This window comes from Cebus imitator, unplaced genomic scaffold, assembly GCF_001604975.1.
Source record: "Cebus imitator isolate Cc_AM_T3 unplaced genomic scaffold, Cebus_imitator-1.0 Scaffold538, whole genome shotgun sequence".
NCBI lineage: Eukaryota > Metazoa > Chordata > Mammalia > Primates > Cebidae > Cebus > Cebus imitator.
This window is the reverse complement of record NW_016107853.1, coordinates 1384809-1404166: the sequence shown is the minus strand read 5'-3', so window position 1 is coordinate 1404166 and position 19358 is coordinate 1384809. Positions and strand designations below refer to the sequence as shown.

Sequence of the window (19358 nt, the reverse complement as noted above, 5' to 3'; positions counted from 1 at the left end):
TGCATGCATTATTCACTCCACTGCCAGTTTCTCGGCTTCTTTCTGTCTCCACATCACCATCAAGACAAGCCATCATCTTTCTTGGCCTGGACGGCTCACCTCTTTACTGTTCTCTTACAGTCTGTCCTCCACTGGCAGCCAGGGGGACCCTTGAAAACCCAAACCCCATCACTGCACACTTTTGCACAACATCTTCTAGTGGCTTTCCTGATCCCTAGAGTAAGCTCCTCCCCATAGTCCCCCAGACTCTCGTGGCTGGTCCTGCCCATATGGGCGATTCCCACCCCCAGGCCCCTCACTCCTCATGCTCAGCGGCAGCCTCTGAGCTGTTCCCCAATCACCCAGCCTTGCTTCTTCCAGCTGATATTCCGCCTGGCAGACACGCTCTTCCCAGGTCTCCATGTGCCTGGCTTGTCCTTGTCATTCAGATTTCAGCTTAACTGTCAGCTCTTGGGAGAGGCCCTTTCTCATCACCTTCCTGAAAAACCAGTGTCTCTGGATCACACGCCACATTTATCAGGTCAGAGCCTCATCACAATTTCCAACTATCTGGCTGATGTGTATTTGCTGACGTGACTATTCACACTACATATAAGCTCATGAAGGAGGACAGGGATGGCCTTTTCACCACCATGTGCCTCCTCAGTGCCAGCAACAGTATACAATGTGCAGCACAGATGCCAGGCGTCTTCTGCAGAATGAGCGAGAGTGTGTGCTCACCGAGCCTTCACTCTGCCAGATATGGGGCTAAGTTCTGTAGACACAGAGGGCCAGCAGTCCCTGACTTCCACAGCCTCTGTCCTGGGGCCCAGACAGACACCCAACATAGCAGTGTGGTGACAGGGTCACCATGACACCAGCCATCTTTCCCTAGGCTGTTAAATGCGGCTAATTGCTATTGACCAGACACAGGAAAATACCACCTTCCCTGGGAATTAAGGCTGTCCCTGAGTGACCAGTCTGGAATTCCCCAGATGGACCATCTTGGGGTGGGTGGAGATCCCTCCCAGCACAGCTCCCATGTCTGTGACACCCAGAAGGCACAGGACTGAAATGTGCTCAATTTCTAATGCCTGGGACACACAGAAAAAGATGAATCCAGAGGCCAACAGCAGAGAAGCAGGCTGAGCTGGCATTTTCAGTGGCCAGCCCTCCCTCCAGCCCCAGCTGGCTCTGCCTGGTGCCAACTGACTGCCATTCCTGTGGCTTTACACCTGCAGTTACAGGAAGAGACTCCCCAGGACCTTATACCATGGTCTAAGTCTCCTTATATCTAAGCAACAAAAAACGTGGCCAACTCTTCTCAGGAGGAAAAATATGCTCTGGCTATATGAGTAATACCAACAGCACTTTGGGAGGCTGAAGTGGAGGGATTACTTGAGCCCTGGAATTTGAGACGAGCTTGGGCAACATAGCGAGACTCCCATCTCTACAAATGCTAATTAAAAAATTAGCCAGGCATGGTGATGCACGTCTGTTGGTCCCAGCTACTTGGAGACTGAGGTGGGAGGATTACTTGAGCCTAAGAGGTCAAGGTGGGCCATGATCATGCCACTGTACTCCAGCCTGGTTGACAGAGCAAAACCCTGTCTCAAAAAAAAAAACATCACTGACATTGACTGGGGACCTCTTGAGGGCCAGCCCTCTGAGAAGCACTGAACTCATGTTTGCTCTTTTAATCTTCACATCAGCCTGGTAAAGTAGGTACTATTATGGTTCCCTTTTTACAGATGAGGAAACTGAGGCACAGAGACATAAGGACACACAGCTTATAAGTGATAGAATTGTGATTTGAACCCAGGCAGTTTGATTGAAAGCCTTTGACAAAATGTCTACTAAGCCTATAGCAAGATGGGGATGTTCAGAGGAGGGACTAGGGGCTGTGGGTGAAAAAATTTGGCTTCGGTTACCTAATTATCAATGAGCATATCTTGATAAGTCACCCTGATGAGGTAGGTTATCTATAAAACTCCGCTCGTGCAGTTGAGTGACTGTTATCAGCTCATGACCTACATGGGGCCAATCTGTCCCACATCTAAAGTCCTTCCAGCTTTGAGAGGAAAAGCAGAACATACATGTTGAGGAGACAGCCTGGAGCCGGCACTGAGGGAGGGCGTCTGAGTGGTGCCGGCAACCACAGCTGCCCGTTTAGGGAGGTGGGGAGGTCAGAGGTGCTGCCTGGCTGCTCTGAACATCCATGTGGATGTCCAGTTGCAAGGGCAGGGCGAGTGCTCAGGCCCAGGCCACGGGAGGATGCAGGTCCCGAGGCTCTGCTCAAGCGGCAGTGGGTCTGACCCAAGCCAGCAGTCTCTGGATATGGGACTGCCACGGGATTCCAGCTGGCACCAGGAGACTCTGTGTTGGCTTGTCCCTGCCCCATCAAGCCAAATTGCTCCTTTGTTTGTGGCAGAGGGGACTGCAGGGTCATCAGGTACCCTTCCTTGGTGTGACAGAATGATCTGATCCCATGTGCCATGGGGCAGCAAGTCCTCAAGCCACTAGCAGCGTGGTGGTCCTGGGGAGGGGCACTAGCTGTTCCTGACTCAAAGTCACTTTGTTGCTACCCAAAGCAATCTAAAGATTCAGTGCAATCTCCATCAAAACACCAATGACATTCTTTGTAGAAAAAAAAAAAAAAATCCTAAAATTTGGAACCATAAAAGACCCTGCATAGCCAAGGCTTTCCTGAGCAAAAAGAACAAAGCTGGAGGCATCACATTACCAGACTTCAAAATATACTACAAAGCTGTGGTAACCAAACAGCATGGTACTGGCATAAAACAGACACATACTTCTCTGAGAAAACACCAAATGGTAGATGACACCAGTGCAGCAGGAAGACCCAGGGGCCTAGAAAGGGAAACTATGGAAGCTTTGTCGGCAGCATCTGGGGCTAGGATTGTGGCCATAGTTGGGGCAGGGACCAAGGCTGTGGAGCTTTCAGAGGCAAGGCCAAGGAGTGGATGCCTGTCACCATGCTGGGCTGCCTTGTCAAGGACATGAAGATCAAGTCTCTGGAGGTGAGCTATCTCTTATCCCTGCCCATCAAGTAGTCTGAGATCATTGACTTTTTCCTGGGGGCCTCACTCAAGGATGAGCTTTTAAAGATTAAGCAGTGCAGAGGCAGCCCCAGCCAGCATAGAGGTTCAAGGTGTTTGTTGCCAGCAGGGACTACAGTGGCCACATCAGTCTGGGTGTTAAGTGCTCCAGGGAAGCAGCCACTGCCATCAGAGGGGCCATCATCCTAGCCAAGCTCTCCATTGTCCCCATGCAGAGAGGCTACTGGAGGACCAAGATCGCCAGCCCCACACTATCCCTTGCAAGATGACAAGCTGCTGCAGCTCCCTGCTGCTGCAACATATCCCTGCACTCAGGGGCACTGGCATCCTCTTGGCCTCTGTCCCCAAGAAGATGCTGCGGATGGCCAGTACTGACAACTGCTACACCACAGCAGAGGCTGCACTGCCACTCTGGGCAACTTTGCCAAGGCCACCTTTGATGCCATCTCCGAGACCCATAGCTGCCTGACCCCTGACCTCTGGGAGGTCACTAAGTCTTCCTATCAGGAATTCACTGACCATCTTGTCGAGACCCACACCAGAGTCTCTGCAGAGGACCCAGGCTCCAGCTGTGGCTACAACACAGGGTTTTTTGTTTTTGTTTTTGAGATGGAGCCTCGCTCTGTTTCCCAGGCTGGAGTGCAGTGGTGTGATCTTGGCTCACTGCAACCTCTGCCACCCAGGTTCTCATGATTCTCCTGCCTCAGCCTGCCAAGTAGCTGGGACTACAGGCAGATGCCACCATACCTGGTTTAGTAGAGACGGGGTTTCACCAGTGTTGGCCAGGTTGGTCTCAAACTCCTGACCTCAGGTGATTTGCCCGCCTTGGCTTCCCAAAGTAACACAGGGTTTTTATACAAGAAAAATAAAGTGAATTAAGCCTGTTCTTTTTTTAAACAGATACATAAACCAATGAAACAGAATAGAGAACTCAGAAATTAATCTGTGTATTTACAGCCAACTGATTTTTGACAAAAGTGACAAGAACATTCACTGGGGAAAAAGCAATCTCTTCAATAAATTGTGCTGGGAAAATTGTGTATCCATATGCAGAAGAATGAAACTAGATCCCCACCTCTCACCCTATACAAAAATCAACTAAAAATGGATCAAAGACCTACATGTTAGACCTGAAACTGGTAGAGCGTAGTAATCCCAGCACTTTGGGAGGCCGAGATAGGCAGATTGCTTGACCTCATGAGTTTGAGACCAGCCTGGGCCACATGGCAAAGCGCCACCTCTGTTAAAAAAAAACACAAAAATTAATTGGGCATGGTGGTGTGTGCCTGTAGTCTTAGCTTTTGAGGACGCTGAGGTGGGAGGATGGCTTGAGCCCAGGAAGTAGAGGTTATAGTGAGCTGAAATTGCACCACTTCACTCCGGCCTGAGCGATAGAACCTGACCTTGTCTCAGAAAAAAACAAAACAAAACAAAACAAAACAAAACAAAACAAAACAAAACAAAACAAAAGACCTGAAACTATAAAATGACCAGAACAGGAGAAATGCTTTAGGACACTGGTCTGGGAAAAAAATTATGAATAAGACCTCAAAAGCAAAAATAAATAAATGGGAATATATCAAACTATAAGTCTTCTGCACAGCAAATGAAACAATCAACAGAGTGAAAAGACACCCTACCCAATAGGAGAAAATATTTGCAATTACTTATCTGATAGGGTATTAATATCTAGAATATACAAGGAACTCTAACATCTCAACAGCAAAAAAACAAACAATTCAATTTAAAACATCTGAACAGATGTTTTTCAAAAGAAGACATACAAATGGCTAACAAATACATGTAAAACTTTCAGCATCACTAGTTATCAGGGAAATGCAAATAAAAACCAGAATGAGGCATCATCCTACCCCACTTAGGATAATGATTATCAAAAAGACAAAAAAAAAAGAAAATAAATGCTGGTGAGGATACAAGGAAAACGGAACTCTCATATACTGTTAGTAAGAATGTAAACTAGGACAGCCACTAGGGAGAATACTGTGGAGGGTCCTCAAAAACTACAAACAGAACCATATGATCCAGTAATCTCACTACTGAGCATTTATCCAAAGGAAAGGAAATCACTATATTGAAAAGATATCTGCACCCATGTTTACTGCAGCACTGTTAGCAATAGCAAGATACAGAATCAACCTAGGTGTCCCAACAACAGATGACTGGATAAAGAAAATGTGGCACATATACACAATGGAATACTATTCAGCCATAAAAAAAGAATGAAATCCTGGCATTCATGGCAACATGGATGGAACTGGGGGACATTATGTTACGTGAAATAAGCCAGGAACAGAAAGTTAAACACATCATGTTCTCACTCATATGCCAAAGCTAAAAAAGTTTATCTCATAGAAGTAAAAAGAAGAACAGGACTTTGTAGAGCCTTCGGAATACTTTGTACCCTGCAAATTTTCAGCAGGGGCCTAGGGTGTGCTGGCTTTCCCAAATGTATTTGACCAAAGAAGAATACTTTTTTTTTTTGGCAGAAATATTAACATCTTAAGATTCTACAGAACATGTTTTAGAGACCATTAACTGCCACTATAGGAAAGAACAAAAAGTATATACTCCACTTGCAAGTCCTCCCTGCAATACAGAGCATTCAGGTGCTCTGCCTTACCAAGCGCCTCTGCTTCAAGGTGGAAGCAACTGCTTACTGAGTGCTTCAGTGGCCTTGCCCTGCTCTAGGAAACGACTCCATTTCAACCACCCCAATCAACAACAGCCATAGTGTCAACACCTAGAACCAGTGAGGCCTATTAGAGGGTGGTTATTTCTAACAACTTTTTATGACAGCAGAATCAGGAACAAGAGAAGGCAGAAGGAGAACCCAAATGGAATCCAAGGTTTGGTTTTGCTGACATGAGTGGCAGTGGAGGGACAACTGTGGGGTGAACATCCATCGGTTTGTAGGGTCTGCTGTCCTCAGAGCAGCCTTGAGACCCTCAGCCAGCCTCATGCTTCCTTTCACCCAGCAGGCAGAGGTTTTGGGTAAGTCAGACTTGAGAGTAACTGAGAGAGAAGCACTGTGAGAACAGATGTCCTGGGTGAGGTACCCCCTGGGCAGCCACCTGCCTTCACCCTGAAGGAAACATGCTTCCAGCAGCGACTGCAAAGTAACACCCTGGTTGACTCTTTCCCCACAACACCTGCCCTGCGCTGGGGAGGTGGCTGTCACAGATGAATCGGCAGAGTCCGCTGATACCAAGGTGGGCTTTGCTCCGAGTGTGGCCTGCACAGCCAGGTAACTTCCAGATGCTCCTTTGCTATTCAGCTGTCTTAGTGTTCGGGGTGTAATGACACACACAATCTCATTGGTTTCTTTTCACTCACCAGCTTTTTGTTGATAAGGATACGACTGTTAATGCTGTCGGGGCATCGCACGACATCCACCTCCTGAAGATTGACAATCGAGAAGATGAGCTAGTGACCAGAATCAACTCCTGGTGTACACGTTTAGTAGACAAGGTGAGTCAATGCCAAGCCATCCTAGCAGGTTGGAAAAATTTTTTAGGCTGACATGGAAGTCCTCCCTAGGTGGTGGTTAGAATTTTCATTAAGGAATGAAATGAAGAAAGAAAGAAAATTAAGGATTGTAGAACTCCACAATGAAGACAACATTGCCCAGAGACTTTAACACCCATGGGCTTCATCATTTTTCTAACTCCTACTTCAAATATAGAGATCAGCAGAACCTGGGGAGGCTCTGAAGCAAATGAGGAGGCTTGCAGATCTCAAGGAACTGTTTTCCCTTCCCTCAAACTGAACTCAGTGAAAAATATTAACCAATGAGGCTGGGCACGGTGGTTCACACCAGTAATCCTAGCACTTTGGGAGGCCGAGGCGGGTGGATTGCCTGAGCTCAGGAGTTTGAGACCAGCCTGGGCAACATGGTAAAATCCTGTCTCTACTAAAATACAAAAAATTAGCTGGGCATGGTGGCATGCACCTGTAATCTCAGGTACTCAGGAGGCTGAGGCAGGAGAACTGCTTGAACCGGGAGGCAGAGGTTGCAATGAGCCAAGATCTTACCACTGCACTCCAGACTGGGTGACAGAGCAAGACTCTATCTCAAAAAAAAAAAAAAAAAAAAAAAATATTAACCAATGATCTGCTGTAAGGAATCAGCCTTTGGTTTTGGTTTCATTCCTCAGATTCACAGGGATGAGATCATGAGGAACCGCAAGCGCGTGAAGGAGATCAATCTGTACATCGACCACATGAAGAGTGAACTGGACAACCTTGAATACAGCGACATCCTAGACTAGATGAGTGTCAGTCACAGGGGCTTCTTCAAAACAAAGCACCAGCCCCAACTAGGAGAAGGAAGTGCACATGCCTCACCAAGCATCATCAGGAGAGTTGCTGGGCATCTCTCAACCACGATCCCCAACACCATTCTTCCCCCACCCCTGGAAGAACTTCCAAATGTAGAGAAAATAAAGGATTCACGTCACATTTCCCCTATTCGTTAAAAAAAAAAAAAAACAAAACTGGCTGGGTATAGTGACTCACGCCTGTAATCCCAACACTTTGGGAGGCCGAGGTGGGCAGATCATGAGGTCAAGAGTTCAAGACCAGCCTGACCAACATGGTGAAACCCCATCTCTACTAAAAATACAAAAATTAGCCAGATATAGTAGTATGCACCTGTAATCCCAGCTACTCAGGAGGCCAAGGCAAGAGAATCTCTTGAACCCGGGAGGCAGAGGTTGCAGTGAGCCGAGATGGCCACTGTACTCCAGCCTGGGCAAGAGAGGAGACTCCATCTCAAAAAAAAAAATTAGAATTCATGTTCACATATGAACAGGAGGAAAGAATTTGAGAAAAACAGCTGGTCCCAACGGCGCTGCCATTGGCTAGACTCTTGGCTGTAGCATAAAGTCAGACACGTGCCCCTGCTGTTTCCCCTGCCATGCCCAGGCAGGCTGCTACCAACAGGCAAGAAGAGGCTGGGGTGGGCTGAGACCTTCTCTCCTCTGGGTGCTGAGGGGCGGAGAAGCAGGAGAGGCTGCAGCTCCCACCAGGGTGCTAGGGCCTGGGCCTGCCCACCAAGGCTCAGGATTGCCATAGGGACCTGAGAACCCTCCAGAAGAGCAGAGCACAGGCGGGGCATCTCTGCTCCACTGCATCACCTCCGCAGCCCTGGTGTGACAGTACCTTAGAGTGACAGTATCTCAGAGTGCAGTCGAGGAACGGTTCAGGGAGACAGTGCATGGGAAGCGTGGAGAGGCACCCAGCATGTGATCAGTGCCCTGTGAGCAGTGTTGATGCCATTTCCTTACTCAGCCTGGCAAAGACACAGGGCTGAGAGAGCCTGTCTGCCTGAGAACCACAGTCTCCCCACTGCCCTCTCACTGGCCCGTCACCAGAAAGCAGCAGCTGCCTCCTGGGACGCTAGAGGTGGCTGTGTCGGGAGGACCCTTAGGACTCCTGGGTGGGTGATGAGTGAAAACATGGACATCAGGTGACCTCGCCAAGACCGTCCAGGCTTTTAGCCCAGGAACAATTTCTATTTTCTACTTTCTCGAGTAAATCATCTGTTTTAGAACAGTAGGAAAAATAGAAACAACCAGCTTAGACCAAGATCATTTCAAAAGACCGTTTGATTAAAAACCAGCCAGAAAAAGCCTTCAAGCTGAGGCTAAAGAATATAAACAGAGCTGCCTGCGGATGACATGACTGTTTCCCCAGTGCGAGGTTCCCGGCCACAGGCAGCAGATACCCAAACATGCCGTGGGAAAGAAGCTATTCAACCTAAGGAAACCTGGACAAAACAGGAAGAATGGAGAAGTGCCGAGGCACACGTGAAAACAGGGCTCAGCACATTTCCAGGGTGGAGAAATATTTAATAAAATCAGTGTTGAGAGAAAGTCACTTGTACAATTTGTCTCCCACGTTCACTGCTGGCCAAACCAGGGGCACCTGGGTGGAAATCAGGCTGACCTCTGGACAGCTGCACTAGCGCACTGTGTCTTGGGGGAATCTCAGGGTGACTCTGAGGCTGAGCCCCAAAGGCCAAGGGAGCCAGCCCCACAGGCTGGGGAACCCCAAAGGCCAGGGTAGCTGTGGCTGTACTGCCACCATCATGCTGGGTGTGCGCTGCCCAGGCCTCACTCCTTCAGGAGCTTGTGCTTGACTGTGCTGCTCTCAGAGCAGAGGTGGATGAAGAGGGTGCCGGCAGCGGTGCGGGCTCGCAGCTCCTGCAGCTCGTAGTCATGGGCCCACTCAATATTGCCCCACTTCTGGATCTGAAGGAAGGACAAGACGAGTTGCTGTGTGAGTGGTCAGTGCCTGGCTGCCTCCTGGCCAAAGCCACATTCCATTCAATAGCTCAGCCAAGGGCAACAGGTTTGGATCCTGCCGAAACGTGAGACATGCCTAGGGGGAGGCGGCAGGTAAGAACACCCAGGTGGACCAGGCACGGTGGCTCACGCCTATAATCCCAGCACTTTGGGAGGCCAAGGCAGGAAGACAGCTTGAACCCAGGAGTTCAAGACCAGCCTGGACAAATATGGTGAAACCTTATCTCTACAAAGTTTTTAAAATTAGCTGGGTAGTGTGGCGGGGGGTGGGGACATACCTGTAGTCCCAGCTAGTTGAGAGCCTGAGGTGAGAGGACTGCTTTGAGCCCAGGAGGCTGAGGCAGCAGTGAGCCGAGATCACCCTGCTGTACTCCAACGGGGGCAACAGAGCAAGACCCTGTCTCAAAAACCGCACACACACCCCCGCCCACCTAGGGATCCAGAGCAGACACCTGTGCTCTCTGTGGCATGGATGGTCTCGAAGAAGTACAGTCCAGGCCCAGGCCCCCACCACTAGGCAGGCTGGGTACCCGAACCACAATATGACTTATTTGAGGAGACCTGACCTGTGTGCTATTCCTTCTCCTACATTTCCTCCCGGGAAGCCTGTGAACTGACAGCCTCTTCAAGCTGCACTGGCATGCTGGGCTGCGAGTGCAGCCCCATGTGGGTGGAATAACTAAATCAAGCAAGACCACACAGTGGCTTCAGCTCTGACTCCTGAGGTAGTCACAGAACTACAGATGTCTCTGCTCTGCACACTGGGGATTGCAGATTCTGTCTGGAACTCTAAAAACAAGAGGGAAGAACCCTCAGACACACAATGTGGCTGTCCAGACAGTGTAACTCCAACCAGACCCCGCTGGCTCCTCCCTGGCTAGGGGCCTAAGAAGCCTGGCCTGGCCACCCCAGCTCATCCAGGAACTCAGAATCTGCCATGCTACAGAAGCTATTTGAACTTCTGGGCTGCCCAGTCCCAATCTGTGCAATTGTAATATGTTATCTGAAGAGCATCCCATACTTTCATTGTATACCATCACATACATAATTCAGGTTATTCCTCTGTTTGTAGAGGACTGAAACCCAAGTTGAGAGAATGATGGCCTGGCTTGGGTCCTATAGTCAGAAGCAAAGCCTAGACTGGCTTCCCACCAGCCCTACAAGTCACTCCCTTCCTATGTAATCAGTTCTGACATCAGAGAATAGTAGTGGGCCTCCTTTGTTATACAAAAAGGTTTTCCTCTGGCATTTTTCTGAGCAGAAAACTACACGAACTTGGGAAATACACTATAAAAAGCTTTTTTTTTTTTTTTTTTAACCATACTAGGGACCAATTCATAATAGCAATTAACCTTCTGAAGTTGGAGGCATCATAACAAAAAGACTGCAAAGATGGCCATAATTTTCAGTTAAAAAATGCAAACCATACTGTAGCAAAACCTTAATTCTGAGCCCACTAAATCCAAACTTGTATACAAACAGCAGCTATCCCATACTCCTCTGCCAGCCAGATAAAATGTCAGGGTATGAAAGCTCAGCTGATGTAAGGGCACAAACAGGTTCTCAGTCATCTTGGCAGGGCTGTTCTGCAGGCTTTATCAAGCCCAGGTGGTCTTTTATCCACCCATGAACCTCCATGTGCAGAGTGGGACCTGACAGCTTTGGCCCTAGAATCACCAGACCTGGCTTCAAACCCCAGCTGGCACATTTTCCAGAGGTGCAACCTTGCATCTCAGTTTCCTCCTGTGTAAAACAGAGATAACCACAGCTCCTACCTGACCAGGCTGCTGAGAGGAGGTGAGATGGGTACGTGCAGGAACACAGCAGTGGCACTTATGTTATCTTTTTATTGTTATTACTTTACAATACTTTTTTTTTGAGACAGAGTCTCACTCTGTCACCCAGACTGGAATGCAGAGGCACAATCTTGGCTCACTGCAACCTCCACCTCCCAGGTTCAAGCAATCCTCCCACCTCAGTCTCCCAAATAGCTGGCACTACAGGCACTAATTTTTGTATTTTTTTGTAGAGATGAGGTTTTGCCATATTGCCCAGGCTGGTCTCGAACTCCTGACCTCAAATGATCCACCCACCTCAGCCTCCTAAAGTGTTGGGTTTACAGGTGTGAACCACCACACCAGGTCTACTTGATAATACTTTTGCTGGTCTTTGATTTTGATTTATGCACGTACACAAAAGCAATAAAAGCCAGGTATACATAACAGTACTTCATATGGGTTAGCCGCTCCCTCAGAGTGAGTCTGAACTAGGAAGGGGGAGACAGGACCTGAGGTACTGCTCCTCACCTGATACTCCTCCTCCAGGCGTGACAGCAGCACGGCCTGCTCCACCGTCAGGCGCAGGTCAATCAGGCCCAAGGTCAGCACAATGGACTTGAGCTGGGCAGCCACAAACTCAATGCCTGCAGGGACACAAGCCAAGTCAGGACCCAAAACAGGGCAGCTGCCACAACTTACCCCTTGTGAGTCCCAGTAGCCCTGGCAGAGAACAGGAATGAGTGGTGCAAAGAGCTATCTGGCAATTGGGCCACTCTTCTGAAAGAGCACTCTGGTTTTCCCTGGGGGTGATCCTCCTCTGCTCTTACCCAGTGGGACGCATGACCCAAACTTGGCAAATCAGAGCTTGCCCCACCGTCTAGTGATTGGATGGACATGTGACCCAAGCCAGAGCAATGAGACTGAACTCAAGACTTCAGCTGCAGAAGTCAACGGTGAAAAGGCGTGAGCCTACAGTGGTGAGTGACAAGCTGGCATCAGAGCCTCCACACTCAGCTAGCCTGGAGCCCTCCGGTGCCTCCCCACTCACAGCACCTGGGGAGGGGCAAGTATAGGCTTCAGACACTGATGGCTTTCACAGCCACCTGCCACGCCCACAGGAAACTCCACACATACCTTGCAGAGCCCACGTGTTGTAAGACGCCAGGTGGCTGACAAGCACCTCCCGAGTCTTGGCGGGGATGCTGGGTCCCATTATGCTGGTGGAGGAGTTGATCTCCACCCCATATCTGAAAGGAAAAGGGCTTCAGTTTGTCCCTGTCATGCTGTAGCCCAAAAGCAGCCCACGTTTTAACTAGAAACAAAGGCCTAAGCTTCTAAGCGTGTATGCATTGGCTGGTCTTGAGGACTCCAGGAGCAACTGCCACCATTGTCAGTGCCCTCCCAACCCAATTTTCTGTCCCTCAAGAGCAAACTCAGAGGTCCAAGAAACTGTGCTGGATGAGGGATGGTTCCTGAGTCATGTGAGCTAGTGCTCAGCTAGTTGCCTGAAGTGCTCATTCATTCACCTGGAATCTCCATCAAAAGGCTATCTGCCTTTTACATCTCTTTAAAAAGATTTTCACATTTGAGGCCATATAAAAGTTAAAAACAGTATTTAAAATGGTTTTCCTTAAAATAATGTTTATGTATGTCATATATCATGGAGGTTTTTTTCTTTTTTACTGAAACAGAGTCTCACTCTGTCACCCAGGCTGGAGTGCATTGGCGCAATCTTGGCTCACTGCAGCCTCAACCTCCCAGGCTCAAGCAATCCTCCCACCTCAGTCCCCCAAGTAGCTGGGACTACAGCCGTGTGCCACCACACCTAGCTAATTGTTTTTGGAGAGTTGGAGTTTCACCATGTTGCTTGAGGTAGTCTCAAATGCCTGGACTCAAGTGATCTGGCCACTTCGGCCTCCCAAAGTGTTGCGATTATAGGCATGAGCCACGGAGACAAATCAGCACCTATTTTTCAAACATTTTTTTTTCCTTTTTTTTTTTTTTGAGATGGAGTCTTTCTTGCTCTCTCGCCCAGGCTGGAGTGCAGTGGTGTGATCTCAGCTCACTGCAACCTCTGCCTCCCAGGTTTAAGCCATTCTCCTGCCTCTGCCTCCTGAGTAGCTGGGATTACAAGTGCTCACTATCACACTTGGCCAATTTTTGTATTTTTAGTACAGATGACGTTTCACCTCGTTGGCCAGGCTGGTCTCGAACTCCTGACCTCAAGTGATTCGCCCGTCTAGACCTCCCAAAGTGCTGGGATTACAGGTGTGAGCCACCCTGCCTGATCTATTTTTTCAAACATTTATCAAGGCATTGTTTTTGGTCTGTGGTTTACGGGACATGTGCTGGTTTCAAGAGCAGATACATTTTCAAGAATAACCATAACTAAGTAAAATGGAAGAAAAACACAATGGGGGATAAAAATAATTTTTGTAATTTTCTTCCATATATCACTGATTTTTTTCTGTTACTTAAAAAAACACAACTGGGTACAGTGGCTCACACCTATAATCCCAGCACTTTGGGGGACTGAGGCAGGCAATCACTTGGGGTCAGGAGTTCGAGACCAGCCTGGCCAACATGCTGAAACCCCCAGCTATACTAAAAACACAAAAATCAGCCGGGTGTGGTAAGCACCTATAATCCCAGGCACTTGGGAGTCCGAGGCACGAACATCGATTGAACCCAGGAGGTAGAGGTTGCAGTGAACCAAGATTGCACCACTGCACTCCAGCTTGGGTGACAGAACAAGACTCCATCTCAAGAAAGAAAGAAAAAATTCTTGCTAAAATTCCTCATAGTGCAAATGGACTGTAGGAAATGGCTTAAGTTTTTCTGTAAACTCTTAAGGATAGAATATTTCCTGCCACAAGAATCTGAAGATTTTATACTATAGCAAAGCTCTCTAAGCACCTAAATTATTGTTATATTTCACTAGATTCTGAAATGACATTGTATTGTCACATTCCCACACAGAATTGTAGTCTGGTCTTTAGAGCACTGGCTTTGCCTTCTCCTTTAAGACCTCCTTTAAGGAAACCTGCCACATTGTGAGCATCAGGCAGCATGTAGCGTATCAGTGAACAGATTGGTAACATCACTTTCGTGAAAAATGCTATACCAAGAAAGTGCCTTGCAAGCTTAGAAAATACCATGGTCAAGGTGGTGCCATGAAAGCCAGCCCTTCCAAATTTCCCTTGCGATCAAATGAAATCGAATTTCTTTTGCCACCACATCAATAAATAAAACATTCAACTTTGCACTCAAAAGAATCTTCCTATTAAGGAAAAATACTTTGTATCAATTCCTGGAAGCTACATATCTGCTGCATGTTACCTGTAATTTTGCAGGAAGCTATCCATACTTTTCTCCAAGTGCATACATATCATACATGTTGTTCTGTTATTTTATTTCATAGTACAGCAATTGTGATGAAGATGAAAATCACTGCCAAAATTTGAACATTTACTGTGTGCTAAGCAGGATGCTAAGCCTTTATATACATCAATTCATTTACTCCTCCTCAAACCCTGAGAGGTAGGGACATAGGGATTATTAGCCCCATTTATATATAAGGAAATTGAAACTCAGAGAGATCAACTCATTAGCCAAAAGTCACACAGCTGAGTCTCTAGCAGAGGTGGGATTTATACTGACATTGCTGCTCTGACCCGATGGCAGAAGGTGACCTGGAGACTCCAGTGCTTTTCCGAGGACACAGAGCTGCCTCCTACACTTCATGCACTGCTGTAGCAGGTGTGCTGAAATGAGTTTGAGGTGCTTTTTTCCCCAAGAAGACCCTATCCCTGATCATGAGGGGAGCCGAATCCCACGAGTACTCTGAAATAAAAAAGCTGACTAGCTAAGGGCATTAGTTTTCCAGCGTGGCCCCCGACCCCAACAATCCACCAACACAGGTGCCCAGTCAGTGTTTTCTGCAGGGCTGCACATCTTACCTTTTCTCAGCCCATTCTATGATTGGATCCCACTCATTCCTTTGAAGTTCCACTAATGTCTCTGGCTCCTCCACCCTGTAGCTAATTCATTGTAAAAATCGCCTTTATTAATAAAAAAGTACAATTCCTTTATTCAGTGATAGAAAAGGAAAAACACAAAGGACAACAGCAAAAACATCACCACCACCATCCCAGCCCCACAAGTCTTTTCCTCTAAAGCAGTGGTTCTCAAAGTGTGGCCCTGGCACCAGCATCACCTGGGAACTTGTTAGAAATACACATTCTCAGGCCACATCCTGATAGAAATCAGCCCCTTTGGAGGTGGGGCCCAGCAATCTATTTTAACAAGCCCTCTAGGGGATTCTAATGTAAGCTTGAGTTTGAGAACCACTACCATAAATGACCCCAAATATTTGACAGCTCCAAACTTGCTGCACTATGTTACTGCCATTCTAAAGCAGATCCAATCAGTCTGCAACCCCAGGTCCACAGCTGCTTGACCAGGATGCCAAATGGGAATGCTGAGCCAGATGCTCAGTCTTTGCATCCCTACTTTCACCCCCTCCAAGAGAGTGTGCCCCTGGCCACAGACCAAATATCCTGTTTACACCTCATAAGTCCACCCACCTCCTGGCTATAGATGCAGTGGCTGGCACAGATGCCAGACCCGATAGAACCACTCTAGAGGCCAGCCTGTGCCATTTGTTTGAACAAGAGACACAGACATGAGTCAGCTGAGAGGAGCTGAGCTGCAAGGTCTCATGGGATGGGAACCCAAGTGGGCACTATGGAAATCCACCATCTTGTGTAAGCAAAGTGGGGAAGAGAGGTCATGAGTTATACAGGAAAAGTTGGGATGCTGGGAGGGGCAGATGAGTGGCCAGCCTTTCCTCACCAACGCTCCTATCACCCCAGTAGGGCACAGGGAGGAGCTCTGACATTGGATCTTCCAGCTCCCTTTCCTGGTGACCCAACTGTCCTTTATTTCCTGTCAGGATCCCTGTATAGTTTCCAAGAATCCCCTTTTTGTCTGAGTTAGGTTAAATGGGTTTCTGCTCCCCGCAATCAAGTGAACCCTAATATAAATGGAGTAGGCTTTCTCACTAGCTATGGGCCACCCGCTTCAAGAGCATGCCTCCAGCTGCCGGTGCCGACTTTCTGTGTCATCAGAGATGACTCAGGATCCTAGAGCACTTGGGCTAGCAGGCACAGTGCTGCTCAATCATTTCCATTGTTTCTTCAACTTTCGTTCAGTATTACTGACCAATCAGCCAAGAAACATAGACACAGAGGAGAATTCAGAACTGGGAAGGACACTCCTAAATATCAGCATCTGTAATGTCAAGTATGCCTACCTGAGAAAGTGTCAGTGGGCAGAAGTTTAAGGTCAGAGGCCCCGGCTAGGCCTAAGGGGTCTGTGGACGTGGCACCTCCAAGAGCTGTATAACCTAAGGAGCAGCCTAAGGAGCAGCTTCTGGGCTAGAGAAGAGGGGTGGCCATGTTCTCACACCATCATAGCCCAAGGAGTCCTCCTCCTAAGAGGCTGTAGAGCAGCCAAGTGCCAAAGTCAAGTGGGCTACCTTCCCTGTCCTTGCAATAAATGGAGAGGGTTTCTTCTTCCCCAATAACCATCTGGGCAAATCATGAAAAACAGCCCCAGGGACTGTCTCAACCCAAAGGGAATACCCATATAAATGTCCATTACCAGATGGTGTCGGTGTCCAGAAACTTCACAGCTGCTCGGATCAGCTGATCCTTATTTCTCTGGGTTGGGTTGTCCAAGGATGTGTTGCACAATGTGGTCTGAATCAAAGGCAAAAAGCACCCTGTCACTGCCTGCTGGGTCAGGCAAAAGCCTTGCTTTCCTGAGGACACCACATCTGAAACATAGCAGACAGCACCACAGCACAGCCCCGTCAGAGGCGTCTGTGCTACTGGAGCAGGAGCACAGCTACTGAGAGGGTGTCACAGCCAGGCTCCACGCCAGAGGCTTTGTGTTGATGTTCACAGGACTCAAGGGAACCTTACGGCAGCCCCAGGATTAGTGAACCTCCCCATGGTCACATGCCTTTTATTACCAGGCTCTAGTGTATTTAATCCTCACAGCCAGGCGCGGTGGCTCATGCCTATAATCCCAGCACTTTGGGAGGCCGAGACAGGAGGATCACAAGGTCAGGAGTTCGAGACCAGCCCAACCAACACAGTGAAACCTCACCTTTACTAAAAATGCAAAAAAAATTAGTTGTTGGTGGTGGGTGCCTGTAATCTCAGCTACTCCGGAGACTGATGCAGGAGAATCGCTTGAACCTGAAAGTGGAGGTTGCAGTGAGCCAAGATCTTGCCACTGCACCCCAGCCTGAGTGACAGGGCAAGACTCTGCCTCAAAAAAAAAATTAATCCTCACAACAACCCTTTGGAATAGCTTCTATTATTATGCCCATCCGTGAAAACTGAGGCCCAGACAGGTTAAGTGCATCATCACATACAGTTAATAAGACACGTATCAATGATGGAGCTCAAATCTGACTAGAAACCTTTACCAGCTGGCCCCCTTACAGCTTAGAAAGCAGGGAAAGACCATTCAAATCAGAATCAAGATTATTTTTTTGGCCAGGCATGGTGGCTCACACCTGTAATCCCAGCACTTTGGGAGGCCGAGGTGGGCAGATCACCTGAGGTCAAGAGTTCAAAACCAGCCTGGCCAACATGGAAACCATGTCTCTACTAAAAGTACAAAAGTTAGTTGGGTGTGGTGGTGGGCACCTGTAATCCCAGCTACTGTAGCTTTAATCCCAGCTAGATGGGAGAATCGCTTGAACTCAAGAGGCAGAGGTTGCAGTGAGCCGAGACTGCACTATTGCACTCCAGCCTGGGCAACAGAGTGAGACTTTGTCTCAAAAAAAAGACTATTTTTTCCAGACTTACCTTGTCAATAACAGGCTGCATAGGATACCTATTCATTTGTAGCCCTAATCACCCTAATTTCACTATACTGTCAAGGACCAGGCCAGCACCTCAGCAGGCTGTCATGTTGGAAGGAGGCCCACCTGGGTTTGCAAAGGTTGAGCACAACAGTGAATGGGATGACAGCTGCTGACTCCTATATTGACTGAGTGCCCAGTCAGTCAATATAGGAGTCAGCCAAGGGACCATGCCAAGGGCTTTCTATGCAGCATCTCATCTCATCCTGACCATGGCTCCGTGAGGTGGGTCCTATTATCACTCATCTTTAATAGATGGGGGATACGGGGCTGAGAAAGGGGCATTGACATGCCCAAGGTTACAGTTTAGAAGCTGCAGAGGCTGGACCCTTCCTTCCCCAGGCAGCCTGGGTGCCTCAGCAGGCCACTTTGGTGTGGACAAGAGGGCTGGTTCTATAGGGAGTCTTCCTCACCTCACTCATCTGTCTCCAGTGGATCCTATATTCAGCCAATATTTACTGAGTACCAACTATACCTCCTCCTAGTGGCTGTCTGGACACTGGTGAGTAAAACAGACACGGCTCCTGCCCTTCTGTTGCTTACCAGACAGTGGAGAAGACAGACAATAAATGTGCAAACATAAAACAATTATAAATTGTCTAAGCGCTGACAAAACAAATGGCCAGCTGCTGTCATAGAAAATAAGAGAATTGGGCAGTCAGTGAAGGTGACATCTGTCCTGAAACCAGAGGCGAAACCCGCCATCCAGCATGGTGTTCCCAGGAGACAGAAGTGCAAGTGGCCAGACCAGACAAGGAAAGAGTTTAGCACATTAGTGACTCAAGAGGAGGTGAATACCTGGGGCCCAAGCAGGCAAAGGACCATCCCCCAGGGCCTTGTCAGAACTTGGTAAGGGGTCTACCCTAGGAAGGCCTAGGTGGGTCTCGGGGTGCAGGTTCACACTATGAACTTGTTACCAGGTGCATGGTGTAGTACTTGATGGTATCCTGCTGGGAATCCCATTCAGTGGCCACTGCGATGGCCAGGGCCTCGCTGGGCACGGTAAAGAGCTTGGCTTGGGGAGTTTTCAGCTTCCTGTGGTCCAGGTTTATCTCAAAGCCACCTTGAAAGATCAAATGAAAAACTCTCAGGGATTTGTTAAGCGGAATCAAGTGACCATTCCTATATTTAGCCACTTGAATTGGTGCAGACAAAGCCAACTCTGAGTCCCTTACAGAAATATATCTGACAAAAGCAGGAAGGATAATCTCACCACGGAACAAGCTGAAGATGAAAAATGTTCCCAACCATTCAC

General features: G+C 48.2%; 2 protein-coding genes across 4 annotated transcripts in view; one reads left to right on the top strand and one right to left on the bottom strand.

The window, feature by feature from the left end:
- The window catches only part of DRC3 (dynein regulatory complex subunit 3), a 43357-nt gene extending 35807 nt beyond the window's left edge, over positions 1 to 7550 (top strand). For all 3 annotated transcript variants that reach the window (XM_037733595.1, XM_037733594.1, XM_017514834.2), the window contains 2 exons: positions 6417 to 6548; positions 7235 to 7550. In XM_037733595.1, the coding sequence (XP_037589523.1) occupies positions 6417 to 6548; positions 7235 to 7348 (246 nt within the window). In that variant the 3' untranslated portion in view covers positions 7349 to 7550. The remainder of the gene's footprint in view (positions 1 to 6416; positions 6549 to 7234) is intronic.
- Positions 7551 to 8908: 1358 nt separating this feature from the next.
- Positions 8909 to 19358, bottom strand: part of ATPAF2 (ATP synthase mitochondrial F1 complex assembly factor 2) — a 20403-nt gene continuing 9953 nt past the window's right edge. Inside the window, exons 5-10 of the mRNA XM_037733592.1 lie at positions 19021 to 19341; positions 16828 to 16925; positions 15123 to 15203; positions 12298 to 12410; positions 11692 to 11807; positions 8909 to 9331 (exon numbers count right to left, since the gene is read on the bottom strand). Coding sequence (XP_037589520.1) covers positions 9194 to 9331; positions 11692 to 11807; positions 12298 to 12410; positions 15123 to 15203; positions 16828 to 16925; positions 19021 to 19341 — 867 coding nt within the window. The 3' untranslated portion in view covers positions 8909 to 9193. The remainder of the gene's footprint in view (positions 9332 to 11691; positions 11808 to 12297; positions 12411 to 15122; positions 15204 to 16827; positions 16926 to 19020; positions 19342 to 19358) is intronic.